General features: G+C 43.9%; 1 protein-coding gene across 1 annotated transcript; it reads right to left on the minus strand.

The window, feature by feature from the left end:
* Positions 1-303: 303 nt before the first annotated feature.
* LOC128104573 (acylcarnitine hydrolase-like) lies at positions 304-15252 on the minus strand. Its single transcript, XM_052729511.1, has 12 exons — positions 15180-15252; positions 6049-6253; positions 4757-4898; positions 4027-4160; positions 3690-3945; positions 3159-3257; positions 2782-2922; positions 2583-2663; positions 2204-2348; positions 1569-1706; positions 1026-1098; positions 304-595 (listed from the first exon to the last, which is right to left on the minus strand). Exons 1-12 carry the CDS (start codon positions 15250-15252, stop codon positions 409-411), a joined length of 1674 nt encoding a protein of 557 aa, XP_052585471.1. The 3' UTR covers positions 304-408.
* Between the last annotated feature and the right edge of the window lie 1025 nt (positions 15253-16277).

The raw sequence follows: 16277 nt of genomic DNA on the forward strand, positions 1-16277 counted from the left end.
TATGCACATGGTTTTAATACCCACCCACATGTGTCGTGTTCAAAACTGTCCAGAGCTTCTGATTCATTTGAAAAAATGTAGGATTTGGGAAAGAGGAGAAAGAGGGTTGGGAGAAGATGAGGAAAAGAAGAGAAGAACAGATGCAGGTCCACTAGGATACAAAGCAATGTTGGCATCCGCTGGGGCTCACACAAACACACTGTCATGGGGAATTTATTGAATATGTGAAACAAGACAGGACCCAGACAAACAGGGTACCAGTGACACACTTAAGTGTGAGCTGAACAGATACATGAAGAGGGGATGCACCGACACATGAAGGATGGAGTCAGCCCTCTCTTCTGAGTGTGGGGCACCTCAGGTTGACTCCACTTCTACTCAGGACACTCCACTATGGTGCATAACATGCTACAGCTCTGCGTGCTTGTTCTCAACGTCCTTCAGCTGCTGGATCTTCTGGGGCAGAGTCTTGGTCCAGAACTGCATCCTGCTGGCCTTCAGAGCATAGCCCACAGTAGTCTGGATGTCCAGCTGCAGGTACTGCTCATCCTGGGTAAACACAGGCCAGTGGGGCAGGTCCATGCTGTTGGGGTTCCTGTGGACACACCCCCATGTTAGGGTGCGGTGAGGATCACTATGAGTTATGCTGTGCACAGACTTGATCCCCTACTTTGGGCCAATATGGTGCATGAAGCAGGCCAGAATTCAAGGACAAGGAAGGATGGTCTCATGATAAGGCAAAAAAGAAAGTCCTGCTAGTGTCACTCCATAAGGGGCAAGACCATCTGAGATGTTTTTCCTTTCTCTATAGCAGGCTCATGTACACAAAACTAGAGCAGTTTGTCACCCACACCAGGGCACAGGAGATGACTGTTGGCTGACACTCAGATGGGACAACTGTGTGAGAGAAACCTGCCCCTGAGGAATAACCTATCATGTGATAAAGCATCTATATATGCTCATGAGGCTACCACAAACAGGAACAGGAGGAGGTCCTGGGAGATTCAAGGGGTGTATCTTCTCACCCATGTCTTGCAAAGTTGGCCCAGTACTTCATCATCCTCCTGTTCAGTAGCTCCTCCTCCTCAGTGAGGTCAACTGTAGTCATGAGGAAGACAAAGGACCAGGTCCCAGACACCCCATGCAGCTGCCACATCCACAATCCCAGCTACAACCTAACTCTGGTGCTCATGTTCCTCACCTGCCTAGATCCAAGGTCTTCCATTTTCCACCTGCCCTTAATTGTCCCAGCCTCTAATGAACCCACCACCTCCACCCCAGCTTATTCTTAGACTAGAGGCCCTTTCTTTGCTCTGGCATAGTCACTTAAAAAAACATCATAGCTTTAAGTGCCTGACATCACCATCAGGGCAGGGATGGGACAGAAAGTACAATCTGGACTGAAAAGGATTCAGATTAGTCCTAGTATACCATTTGGGGTTACAAGATGGCTGAGAAAGGCTCTCCAAGAACCTCAGTTTCCTCACTTGGACAGTGAGCTCAGTCATCCCTCAGTTCTCATCTGGGTCCCCATCTTACTCATGGAGATTTTTAAAGGGAAGACTCACATTTGCTGCCCCAGAAGGAGGATCCAAAGACATAGGAAATCTCATCATCATGGTCAGCCTTCACATGAGGTGGTCTTCCATCTTTGAAAAAGTTAGTTGGGTGCTGAAACTCATAGAAGTAGACAGGGGCAAGGGGACCTGGAAGTGTAGACACAGCATGACATAGTTGCCTCTTACCTGGACCAGTCAAATCTCAACATTTGTGTGAGATACTGTGACCTAAAGTTGTTACAATGGCTGGGAGTTTAGGGGAGTGTGGACTCCAAGACTGAAAAATGAGCCTTTGGAAAGCCCTTGGTTAAATCATGACCTAGAGTCATTTGAGGGAGTTCTAGCACATCATTACATCACTTTCTTCATTTGTGTCTAGAGGAGTTATGCTCTTACATTAGACATGAGGATTTACTAAAGTAAGAGTCCTCTGAAGCCTGGAACCAAAGAAAAATACACAGGTGGGAACCTGGACACCAGAGGGCTGTCCTTGGACCCACATCTCTGAGACATCTCCTTGGAATCAGGCCTCTTTTTCTTTGTGACACTACAGGAAATTAATCATGTGGCATTATGCATATGAAGCAAGTGTTCTACCACTAGGTAGAGTCCCAACCCAGAGGCATATTTATAGATGTATTCACTCTGAGCATGGGCTACTTGCAAGCCAGGGGCCACAAACATGAAGTCTTCCATCATCTCCTTAAACTGTTCTAGGAGAATCTCAGGGTCTTCAGTGTCTCCCAAATACTCCTCTACCAGAATGTCAGCAACACCAGGAGGCATCATCTAGGTCAGAGGGATCCAGAAAAGATGTGTTAGGAAAACTTTAACACCAGGAATCAGTATCCTCAGGTGAAGAGAGGGGTCTGAGATGGGAGAAGGTAATGGAGCAAAGGACAAAACTGAGGGTGACACTACCACAAAACAGAAACATACTGTATTCTTTGCTCAGGTGGCTCTTGGCAATGGCAGATAACTAGAAGCTCCCTTTTCACTGGCCCACAATATTAAGAGTCTTACCAGTTGTGCTGGTGTGCTCTGTAGAACAGCCTGAATGGTCTCTCTGTCCATTTTTTCCCCAGTATCAATGTGGAACAGGTACTAAGAGGCGGATGGAAAGGTTCAAGTTGATTTTCAAATACGATATAGTTGGAGCTATGGAGCTCTGAGCACCCTCTCCCATCCAATCAGTTAATCAAAGAGTTGTATCTGGACTCACCATTGGGATGTCCCAGCCAAACTCATCATTGTTGACACCTATGATGCTGGGGACAGGTCGAAAATCAGCAGAGACCAACAGCTCCTTAGGGTGCCTGGGAAAGAACACCCCATCCACCACAGCAGGCATGATCTTGAAGACCTGAAGGGCATTCAAGGTGAAGGATCAAGTTCAGGGCCTAGATATTTTCTAATGTCAAAAAAATCTCATAATATCCATACACATCCCTGGTTTAGTTGAACTTGTATCTATTTTGCATTGGCAGTTACAAGGGTATCAAGCCATGCACATCAGCTACATTGTCGCTGAGTAGAAAGAACTTTCTGTTTTACTCCCTATCAGACCCCTTCCAAGACACTATCACCATGCAATCAAACCTTAGTGATATCCAGAATCTCCTCTTCACTCTTGCCTCTCAGACAGCCCACCATGGACTCTGAGTCCATCTGATTACATCCAGAGAGGTTGGCCACCATCTGTACAGATTACAAGCAGGAACCTGTTCATCATTCCAGGCAGGGAAAGAAGTTTTCCTAATATTCCTAGTTAGTGTGGATTCCCCACAAATCACAGTGGGTAAACTATGTGGACTGCAGCAGAAATGCAATTGTTCCCACATCCCCAGTGTCAATATGAGATAGACAAGGGAACTAATGCATCCGCTGCAATGCTTCTGAACACAATGTGAGCTACTAGGCAGAACTGCTTTGGGCAGAGAAAATACTCAGCTTATGTGAGACAGAGGTGTATGCATTTTAACCCTTGAAGCCTTCAGCAAGGAAGAAGGAAAAAGAAAGTCCTAGGTACCCCTATGATATTTACCGCATTCAGAGAGCAGACAGAACCAGGAGTTCTGAGAGTGAGGGCTGGGACAGAGGACTAGGATGTGGAGAATTGAGAGAACTCACTGTGTAGACCACCTCAGACTGAGAGACGAAACCAGGCATCGTGGCCACTCCACTCTCCATAATGGCTCCATGGAAGAGTCCTTTGGACATTGGGGACAAAACAAGTGAAGACACACTTGTGCCACCTGCTGACTCGCCAAAAATAGTGACCCGGTCAGGGTTGCCTCCAAAGTGGGCGATGTTCTGCTGGACCCAGCGCAGGGCGGCCACTTGGTCCAGGTAGCCCCAGTTGCCTCTGGCATGCTGATCTCCAGTGCTGTGAAGTGGCAGGGGAAGGAATCACAGGGCTGTCCTGTTTTTGCCCAGCTCCCAATTATCTGCCTTGCCCTTGGCTCACCTGAAGTAACCCAAGACACCCAGGCGGTACTGAATGGTGACCACCACGATGTCCTCAATGGCTGCTAGCTTCGATCCATCATACACAGAAGCCAAGCCCAAAGCGAGTCCACCACCATGGATCCATACCATCACCTGGTAAAAAATAAAGTAAGAGATCATTCCCCTTACCCAACTCAAGTGCCACCTGTCATCTAGAATATCCATTGCTTTGTCTCAAAAGCTGCCCACATAGACAGTTCCCAGCTGTCATCATCTGTTAAAGGATCCAAGTTTCATCAGGAAGAAAAGCCTCTCAACCATTATTTTGTCTCATGTACCAAAGTCTGTCTCCAATACTCCAGGAGACCCTCAGAAAAGGAAAGACATGTGTCCTTCATGATCACATATGGAAATAAAACAAATGCCCTCCAATCTTTTGGCCAAGCAGATGAGTCAATTTTATGACTTGCTTTGGGCATGATACAAACCTCATCTCTGGGAAATCTGACTGGGCTTTTTGGGCACAAGCCCTGAATTCATTAAGATAAAGACTCTGACTTCTCAGTGCTTCCAGGGATTTCTGTGCCTAAGCCCATGAATTAACTGCCTATGGTGGGCAAGAAGGCATTCTTGGACACAATATCAGGCAGGATCTATACTGAAGCAAGATCCAGAATGATCTTAGCCCTTCCATATTCCTTCAGAAGGAATGTCCTTCCACCCCTAGTTGTCCATGGCCTAATACTCACAGGTATGTTGGAGCCCTCAGAAGCATGAACAGGTGAGTAGATGTTGAGGTACAGGCAGTCTTCAGACATAGAAAGAAGAGGTGGGGAGCCTTTGAACATGGTCTTGGCTACTGAATTCATTACAGTGATATTCTGTAGACACCTGTCAACAATGGTAAATGGTTAACTATTCCAAGGACTGAACTGGCTCAAATTGGTTAAAGTCAGAAACCGGATAGATTTGCTCCTAGAAAGCTACATGCTGCAAATATGAGATCATTTTCTAAAGTCCCTCCTGGGGATAGAGTGATAGTTCAGTGGTCACTAGCCCTGGCTGCTCTTCCTGAGGACCTGGGTTAGATCCCCAGCATCCACATGACAGCTGACAACCCCTATAACTCCAGTCAAAGGGGGATCTAAGGACAATGAATGCACATTGAGCACAGACATACATGCATTAAAACACCCAAATACACAAAATAATAAATAAATAAAATAAAGTCACTCCTCCACAGATAAAAGTCTCAGGCTTCAGGGAAGCTGTGATAGAGCCCAGATCTCCATATATAGATTTAGATGGTCTTAGATCCTACTTATTGGAAAGTCAGGAAATAGAGAGTCCTAGGACACCTCAAGGCAGCCTTTGACCATGGGTTTTGATATTTTTACCATTTCTCCCTATTCCCAATAAGGCCTGAAACAGGTGAGTTGACCCTACAGTGCTATTACATAAATGGGTATGAATTAGTTTCCCACAAAGTAGTAAGACCTCCTTCATCTAAAGTCTCCATTTTCAGGGTTCCTCATCTCTCCCACAGGCCTCTCATGGTCAGCACATGCACTTGTTCTTGTCAAACGACATCTGCTTATATGGGTTGGCACAGTGACGGTGGAGGGTACTGTCCTTTGGGGACCACTGCTTCACTATTTAGGATTCTTCAGTCTCTGCTATAAAACTCAGGAGTTCTTCTGGTTAAGTGATGGAGCCTGATCTTCTCCCAGAGATATTTCCCCTAGTGTCAGAGACACAGGACATAGCTTGACTCTCAAGACAAATGTTCCTGTGCTCCCATCTGTAGTACTCAAGGCTAGCTCCTTGAGGGTGCCATGCACTGAACCTTGAGCCTGGAACTGGCTGTTCCATTCAGAATCTGAGCAGGGCCTTGGGAAAATATAAGTGGGAACCCCCCTACTCCATGAAGAAGGGGAACTGGATGTGGGATTGAGAAGTTGGAACCACTGCAGCTGGGACATCCCTCACAACACTAGCCCACTCCCAGGCCTGAAGTCTACTGGGCCCCAGAAGAGCTTACATGGCAGGATGGGAAGTTCCATCCCTCACACCACTCCATGGTTCAGGGGGCTCAGGAGGAGCAAACCGCAGAGGTCCTACAGGTGGCTTGGCAAAGGGAATTCCCAGGAAGGTGTGGACTCCCATGTTGATATCCTCCAAGTGGACAAGGCTACCCTGCACCTGTCCAGTGTGTGTGTTCCTGATGGGCCTGGATGAGTCCTGGCCTGTAAATAAAGAGGTGACAGCTCAGTTAGTCTGTCCAATAGGCCACTTTTGTTGCTCTGTCCTTTCTATCCTCTGCTCAGCCACATCAAAACACCCTGGACTGAAAACACAGGATTTACATGTTTCCTACCTCTTACAGTCTTCACTGAGGTACCTCCAGGTCTAGTCCATTCACCAGACTCAACTAGGCACCATGGGACTCAAGGACATCATTCAGCCCTATGAGCTTCCTGCCCTGAGCCATATATGTGGCAATGACACAGTGTCCTCTGCATCAACTGTATGTGAGCCAGTAGAGGGTCTATTCGGTCACGCTGAACATTATCCCATGTAGCCTAGCTGCATGCACGATGTTTCATCCTCACAGAAAAGCTCTCTGTAAAGTTCACATGAAATCTGGTAAACTGTCCTTCCCACCAGAGGCTGTAAGCCATAACCCAGAGTGGGGACAGAGTTTATGACCAACAGGTAAAATTAAACACAGCTGAAGAAATTTCATTTTCTCTCCTTTGTTTGTTTGCTTGTTTGTTTTTTATTTTCTTGACACAAGTTCTTGCTAGGTAGCACAGACTGGTTCTGCAGTTGGAGATCCTCCTGTCTCAATTTCCTGGGTGCTAAATTTGCAGCTGATTGGCTACACCCAAATCATACATCTCTTCTTGTGCAATCCTTGCACTATATGTTAGACTCTGTTATTTGCTGTTCCTGTGGTGAGCCAGGCCTGGGAGGTATAGAGGGGATGGGACACAAATCTTTTTCATTTTATTGTTCTCAGTGATTCTGAGCCCAGACATTCAAACAAACATCAGCCATGGAGACAGAGCCCGCCAGAGCCCACCAGAGCCCGCCAGCACCCGATTGGACTAAGAGGTGAGTCTTTATGCTCAAACCTAAACACCCCAGCCACTAGGCTTTGGGACTAGGGACACAACCCTGCACCCCCATTCCACCATCTATTTCAGTCCCAGTTTCAAACCAGTCAGCAGGCAGACCTCCTGCAGACAGGTGAGACTACCACCATCTTCCACAAGACCCTGTAACTCACAATCCCCATCTCCTCCAAATCCCATTCACCCACTGAGACTGCAACTGTTCCCTGAGATAGAGCCTGCCAGTGCCCGACTGGACTAAGAGGTGAGTCTTTCTCTAGGTTGGGCCCAGGGGCCCACCAGCCATTGCAGTTCCAGTCTCAGGCCAATAGGCAGGCATCCTACAGACATGTTGGACTATGACCGTCACCCACCAGACCCTGTAACCCACAAGCCCAACCCCTCCCAAACATACCTACCCTCCCAGACTGCAGGTACTCCCTGAGACAGAACCCACCAGTGCCAATTGGACTAAGAGCTGCTCCCTGTGACAAAAAGTCCATCAGCACTGCTTAGACCAGGAGTCCCAACTAGACCAAGAGCTCCCACTGGACCAAGAGTATCGATCAGACCAAGAAAGGCTCCCTCAGACACAGACACCACTTGCACCAAGTGGAGAAAGAGATGGGTAGACGCCAGTGCAAAAATACAGTCAACAACATAAAAACCAATATGGCTCCATCAGAACCTACATCAGCAAGACCTGAACATCCCAACACAGAAGAAACAGAAAAAAAATCGACCTTAAAAATGACTTTAAGAAGATGATAGAGATCTTTAAAGAGGAAATGAAAAATTTCCTTAAAGATATCGAGGAAAAGTCAAACAAAAAAATTGGAAAAAATCAATAAATCCCTTAAAGAAAGCCAAGAAAAATCAATTAAACAGGTGAGGGAAACAGTTCAAGAATTGAAAACTGAAATTGAGACAATAAAGAAGACACAAACTGAGGGAATGCTTGAAATGGAAAATCTGAGTAAATGAACAGGAACTACAGATGCAAGCATAACCAACAGAATGCAAGAGATGGAAGAGCAGATCTCTGGTGTTGAAGATACGATAGAGGAAATAGATTCATCAGTCAAAGAAAACACAAAAGCCAACAAAGTCATAACACAAAATATCCAGGAAATTTGGGACACCATGAAAAGACCAAACCTAAAAATAATAGGGATAGAAGAAGGAGAAGAATACTAACTTAAAGGCACAGAAAATATATTCAACAAAATCATAGAAGAAAACTTTCCCAACCTAAAGAAGGAAATGCCTATAAAGATACAAGACGCTTACAGAACACCAAATAGAATGGATCAAAAATAAATAAAAAGTCCCCTCTCCACATAATAATCAAACCATTAAACATAGAGAATAAAGAAAAAGTATTAAGAACTGCAAAGGAAAAAGGCCAAGAAACATATAAAGGAGGCCTATAAGAATAACACCCGACTTCTCAGTGGAGACTCTAAAAGTCAGAAGGTCCTGGACAGATGTTATGCAGACACTAAGAGACCATGGATGCCAACCCAGACTATTATACCCAACAAAACTCTCATTCACCATAGACGGAGTAAACAAAATATTTCATGATAAAAACCAGATTTAAACAATATCTTTCCACAGATCCAGTCCTAAAGAAAGCACTAGAAGGACAAATCCAACCTAAGGAAGTTAGATACACTCACGAAAACACAAGAAATAGTTACTCACACACCAACAAACACCAAAGAATGTAAACATACAACACTACCACCAAAAAATAACAGGAACTAACAATCACTGGCCATTAATATCCATTAATATCAATGGTCTCAATTCACCTATAAAAAGACACAGCCTAACAGAATGGATATGAAAAGAAGATTCATCCTTCTGCTGCATACAAGAAACATACCTCAACTTCAAAGACAGACACTGCCTCAGAGTAAAAGACTGGAAAAAGATTTTCTAATCAAATGGACTTAAGAAGCAAGCTGGTGTAGCTATCCTAATATCTAATAAAATAGGCCTCAAACTAAAATCAATCAAAAGAGGTAACGAACAACATTACATATTTATCACAGGGAAAATCCAAAATGATGAAGGCTTATTCTGAATATTTATGCCTCAAATACAAGGGCACCCACATTTGTAAAAGAAACATTACTAAAGCTTAAATTGCACATCAAACCCCATACACCAGTAGTAGGAGACTTCAACACCCCAATCTCACCAATGGACAGGTCTGCCAGACAGAAACTTAACAGAGAAATAAGAGAAATAACAGACAATATAATGCAAAAGGATTTAACAGATTTCTACAAAATATTCCACCCTAACACAAAAGAATATACCTTCTTCTCAGCACACCATGGAACCTTCTCCAAAATTGACCACATGCTTGGTCACAAAGCAAATCTCAACAAATACAAAAAAATTGGAATAACCTCATGTATCTTATCTGACCACCATGGCTTAAAGTTAGATTTCAACAACAACACAAATAACAGAAAGCCTACAATCTCACGGAAACCTAATAATGCCCAACTGAATCACCAATGGGTCAAGAAAGAAATAAAAAAAGAAATTAAAGATTTCCTAGAATTCAATGAAAACAAATTTACAACACACCCAAACTTATGGGACACTATGAAATCAGTACTAAGAGGAAAATTCATAGCACTAAATGCCCACATAAAGAAGTTGGAGAAATCTCACACTAGCAACTTAACATCACGTCTGAAAGCTCTAGAACAAAAAGAAGCAAACTCACCCAGGAGAAATAGATGCCAGGAAATAATCAAATTGAGGGCTGAAATCAATGAAATAGAAACAAAGAGAACAATACAAAGAATCCAAGAAACAAAGAGTTGGTTCTTTGAGAAAATCAATGAGATAGACAAGCCCTTATCCAAACTAACCAAAAAGCAGAGAGAGAGAACATCCAAATTAACAAAATCAGAAATGAAAAGGGAGACATAACAACAGACAATAAGGAAATCCAGAGAATCATCAGGTCATTCTTCAAAAATCTGTGCTCCACAAAATTGGAAAATGTGAAAGAAATAGATGATTTTCTGGATAGGTGCCCCATACCAAAGTTAAATCAAGACCAGATAAACTATTTAAATCAACCAATAACCACCAAGGAAATAGAAATGGTCATTGAAAATCTCCTAACTAAAAAAGCCCAGAACTAGATGGTTTCAGCCCAGAATTCTACAAGATTTTCAAAGAAGAACTAATTCCAATACTCTTCAAATTGTTTCACACAATAGAAACAGAAGGAATATTACCAAATTCTTTATGAGGCTACAGTTACCCTGATACCCAAGCCACACAAAGATGCAACAAAGAAAGAAAATTACAGACCAATCTCCCTCATAAATATTTATACAAAAATACTAAATAAAATATTGGCTAATAGAATCCAGGAACACATCAAAACAATTATCCACCATGACCAAGTAGGCTTCATCCCAGGGATACAAGGATGGTTCAACATACAAAAATTTGTCAATGTAATACACCAAATAAAAAAAACTGAAAAAAAAACAACACATGATCATCTCATTAGATGTGGAAAAAACCTTTGACAAAATCCAACACCCCTTCATGATAAAGGTTCTAGAGAAATCAGAAATGCAAGGTACGTACCGAAATATAATAAAGGCAATTTACAACAAGCCGACAGCCAACATCAAATTAAATGGGGAGAAACTCAAAGTGATTCCACTAAAATCAGGAACAAGACAAGGCTGTCCACTCTCCCTATATTTATTCAACATAGTACTTGAAGTCCTAGCTAGAGCAATAAGACAACAAAAGGAGATACAAATTGGAAAGGAAGAAGTCAAACCTTCCCTATTTGCAGACTATATGATAGCATACATAAGTGACCCCAAAAATTCTACCAGAGAACTCCTAGAGCTGATAAACTCCTTCAGTAAGGTGGCAGGATACAAGATTAAATCAAAAAAAAAATCAGTAGGCCACCTATATACAAATGATAAATGGGCTGAGAAAGAAATCAGAGAAACATCACCCTTTACAATAGCCACAAATAATATGAAATACCTTGGGGTAACTCTAACTAAGCAAGTGAAAGACCTGTATGACAAAAACTTTAAGTCTCTGAAGGAAGAAATCAAAGGAGATATCAGAAAATGGAAAGATCTCTCATGCTCATGGATAGGTAGAATTAACATAGTAAAAATGACAATCTTACCAAAAGCAATCTATATATTCAATGCAATCTCCATCAAAATCCCAGTACAATTCTTCACAGACTTGCAAAGAACAATATTTAACTTTATATGGAAAAAAAACAAGGATAGCTAAAAGAATACTGTATAATAAAGCAACCTCTAGAGGCATCACGATCCCTGACCTCAAGCTCTACTATAGAGCTATAGTAATAAAAACTGACACGTGGACCAATGGAATCGAATTGAAGACCCTGATATTAATCCACACACCTGTGTACATCTGATTTTCGACAAAGAAGCTAAAACTGTACCATAGAAAAAAGAAAGCTGTAGCATGAATCTTAAAATGTTCTTATTAATAAGATCAATTGTGAGCCAGGTATTGGGGTGAATGCTGGAAGATCAGAGAAGCAGAACAAGCCACAGCTTCCTCACCTCACCAATTCCTCAGCTGATACTGTTTCTTCAGACTGGAAGCTTCTCAGTCCTCAACCAGAATGAATCTCAGCTGAACTGCTACTCACAGCCTGAAATCTTAACCAAATAGTTCCTGGTTTTCACACCTTATATACCTTTCTGCTTTCTGCCATCACTCCCTGAGATTAAAGGCTCACATTCTGGGATTAAAGTTTGTAAGGGTGCATAATATTTTGGGGAACACAATACCACCACAGAAAGCATCTTCAACAAATAGTGCTGGCATAACTGGATGTCAACCTGCAGAAGATTGCAAATAGATCCCTATCTGTCGCAATGCACAAAACTCAAGTCCAAGTGGATCAAAGACCTCAACATAAATCCAATTACACTGAACTTGACAGAAGAGAAAGTAGGAAGCACTCTTGAATGCATTGGCACAGGAGACTATTTACTAAATATAACACCAGTAGCACAGACACCAGAGAGCAACAATTAATAAATGGGACCGCCTGAAACTGAGAAGCTTTTGTAAAGCAAAGGACATGATCAATAAGACAAAATGACAGCTTACAGAATGAGAAAAGATCTTCACCAACCCAACATCTGACAGAGGGCTGATCTCCAAAATATATAAAGAACTCAAGAAACTAGACATCAAAATACTGAACAATCCAATTTTTTTTTAAAAAAAAAAAAAGGGGGGGGGGCTACAGAGCTTAACAGAGAATTCTCAACAGAAGAATCTCAAATGGCAGAAAGACATTTAAGAAATTGCTCAACATCCTTAGTCATCAGGGAAATGCAAATCAAAATGATTCTGAGATACCATCTTACACCTGTCAAAATGGCTAAGATCAAAAACACTGAAGAAAGCTTATGTTGGAGAGGATGTGGAGGAAGGGGAACACTTCTACACTGTTGGTGGGAATGCAAACTTGTAATGCCACTCTGGAAATCAGCATGGAAGTTTCTCAGAAAATTGGGAATCAGTTTTCCTCAAGACCCTGCTATACCATTCTTGGCCATATACCCAAGGAATACTGAATCTTACCACAAGGACACATGCTCAACTATGTTCATAGCAGTATTATTCATAATACCCAGAACCTGGAAACAACCTAGATGCCCCTCAACTGAAGAATGGATAAAGAAAATGTGGTACATATACACAATAGAGTACTACTCAACAGTAAAAAAAACAATGATTTCATGAAATTTGCAGGCAAATGGATGAACTAGAAAATATCATCCTAAGTGAGGTAACCCAGACTTAGAAGGAGAGACATAGTATGTATCACTCATAAGTGGATACTAGATGTAAGGCAAAGAATAATAGACTACAACCCACAGCTCCAGAGAAGCTAGCTAACAAGGAGGGACCCTAAGACAGACACATAGATGTCCCAGTGAAGAAGAAATAGATGAGATCTACATGAGCAAACTGGGAGTGAGGACAGGTGGTAATGAAGGACAAAGAATGGGGGATGAGAACATAGGAAATTGGAGGTTTGAGTTGGAACAGAGACAGAGTGGGAGAGCAAGGAAAGAGATACCATGATCAACTGAATACATCCTGGGAATAAGAAGAGGCATGGTGCTTGGGAAACACTCAAGAATCTACAAGGATGACCTCACCTTGGACTACTGGCAAAGGTCGAGAGGGTGCCGGAATGTCTACTAAGGTGACTGGTCTAGTGAATACCCTGTCATCAAAGAGCCTTCATCTAGTGAGTGCTGGAAGCAGATGCAGAGATCCAAAGCTAGGCACCAGGCTGAGCTCCTGGAATCCAATCAATGAGAGAGAAGAGGGATTCTGTAGCAGGGGACATCAAGAACATGATGAGTAAACATGCAGAAAGGACCAGGCACACTAGTGGAAACCCACAAACTGTGGACTAAATGCTGTGGCTTCCCCCATAGGACTAGATTAGGCCCTCTGGAAATGGGAGACAGTTGTTTTGTTGAACTGTTTGCAGGGCTCCACCAGAAGGGGGATCAGGATCCATTCCTGGTGCATGGGCTAGCTTTTTGGAGCCCAGTGCCTAGGGTGTGACACCTTGCACAGCCTTGGTGCAGGGGGTAAAGGCTTGGACCTTGCCCTGCCTGCAGGGTTTCAACGGGTTCACGACCACCCTAAGGACGGAATGATAGAGACAGGAGATACAAGGAAACACACCAAGTCTAGATTCTGATCAAGGTGCAACTTTATTTTTCTCCAAGAGGGTTTATATAGTTTCTGCAGGGTGGGGGGAGCAAGAAGCTGTCATCTGCATAAGGTGGGGCAAGCTATCAGGATGTTTGTATAGGATGTTTACAGGGTGAAAGGGTCAAGGGCTCTGCCTCAATGTCCTGTTGCTAGGCAACCTGACTGTAAGATGATCTAGTTCCCTGTCTTATGGGGGTCTGTACTTTTCCACTAACTAGAGATTCTATCCTTGTCCCTGACAGGACCTGCCTCAGCTGAGTGGGCCAGGCTGTGCTGACTCCCCATGGGAGACCTTGATTTGGAAAATGCGGGGATGAGGGTGAGTAGGGAGAAAAGCTGGGGGTGGGAAGAGGGAAGAGGGGGGATCTGTGGTTGGTATGTAAAGTGAATAGAAAAATTCTTAATAAAAAATGAAAAAAAATAAAATAAAATAACAGCCCTGAGTGAATCTGGCAGAATCTCCTGTCGAGAAGGTGCTGGTGATCTCTCAGATCCCTGGAAACAAGAGGGAAGAGTCCCAGCCCAAGGGGAGTGCAGTCTTCTTAGTGGGGAAGCCTGACTAGAGGTCACCAGAGATGACACTAGGAGGCGCTGTGGTAAGGGACACCTAGGGCTGCACACACACCCTGAGCACAGTGCCCTCTGACTCAGCTCTGATAGGACCTGAAAATTGTACACACCCACAGCACATGCTAGTTGCCCCAGAAAGCAAGCCTAGATAAGGAGCATGGAGAAGGGAACCCAGAGATTCTAGGTAGGTACAACTATAGGTTGTAGGACTGGAACTGTTTGCATACCTTAGTGGCAGCCAGTACCTTCTGCAGGGCCTTTATGGAGTGCCATGGTACTTCTCCATTCTGAGAGTGACACATGAGGACTCTTCAGCAGCATGAAGTTACGCTGTTATTATCCAAGTCAGTAGCAGCTACAGTTTCAGACACACAGAGAGGAAATGTCCCCTCTGCTCCTCTATCCCTTGACATTTATATCCAACACAACTGAGAGCCCATCATGCTGGGGTAGCTTCTCAGTATTGGAGGTCCTCTGTCCTCCCAGACCCCCTGTTTGGTAGAGGGGCTAGACTCTGGGCTTTTGTAGGGAATTAGGAGATTCACATTTCCCACACTGCCATCTCCACCGGCTCCTTCCTCCCTGGTACTTTTACTCCTGCAATCTCAGCCAGCAACTCTCATCAAGTTTTGGCAGCTTGGACATGGGTCCCCCATTCCTCCCTAGGTAGTCTTACCCTGCACAGTGAAGAGAAGCAGAAGCCCACAGGTCAGAGAATTCAGCCATCTAGAAAGTCTGTCTGAAGGCATGCTTAGCTCCCAGTCCTGAGTCTGTGCTGCTGTGTGCGATCAACCTCCTGTAAATGTCACAAATATATGCACTTGCCCAGGCAGGAACTTTGAACCAAAGGAGATAGGCTGAGTGGGGACAGAGGGCGGGGCAGTCCAGGCCAAGGACCTTGAACTCTACTGGCTGGGCTGCATGGTGGGAACCAATGAGCAGCAAGTGAGGCAAAGCTGCCTCCCATTCCTGCTCTTCCTTTAGTCCCCTTAGGAGGCACAGCAGGGACTCTGAAGCCCTCTCTGCAAATCTGGAGTCACCATTTTCAGACTTATAAAGCAGTCACAGGACTATTAAAGTATTGGTGTAAAGGGACTGAAGCAGAAAGCTATAACTAGAGAAGCTCGGGGCTTTTCTGAGTAGATGCATTCTCAGGATGTCACAGATGGAGAATGGAATGGAACTGAGGAAATGTGACCTGGGTAAAGGGGAACTGCGTGCACATGCCCGACACCCTGAAAACACCTCCCTGCTTTCAGGACTTACAGTTCCTGAGTCCAGGTTCAGGGTGTCTCAACACATCGATCTTCATCGGTCTCCATGTGCCCCTCCCATTTATGCCTTAGTTCATGAAACACACTGCAAATCTGCCTCTTTACTGTAGCTACTCTGGTGGCCAGCTTCTCTCCAGTTCACAGGTGCTAACCCACATGCACTGGAGCCTGCTGGCTCTAATACTAAGGACAGTCTGGGCTCTTGGGGCCTGAATTAAAGTCCAAATGCAGGCCATTGAGCAGGAGTTTCAGAAACATTGTGAGCCTTGGCAGACTACATCTGAGAGGACACAATCAGGAGGTCCCACCTAGCCCATCTTGATTTCCCAAACATAGTATCATGAGGTTCAAACTCAGAAAGACTTTAGAGCCACATAAGAACTGGCCTTGGTTCCATTTTCCAGTCTATAGAGCACACAGAACCACACAGAAAGACTTAGTCTACGGCAGTTTTCTGGTCATTTCCCTGGTATGGTACAACCACGGCTTGTCCTATCACC

This window comes from Peromyscus californicus, unplaced genomic scaffold, assembly GCF_007827085.1.
Source record: "Peromyscus californicus insignis strain IS unplaced genomic scaffold, ASM782708v3 Scaffold_8__1_contigs__length_139910024, whole genome shotgun sequence".
Classification (NCBI taxonomy): domain Eukaryota; kingdom Metazoa; phylum Chordata; class Mammalia; order Rodentia; family Cricetidae; genus Peromyscus; species Peromyscus californicus.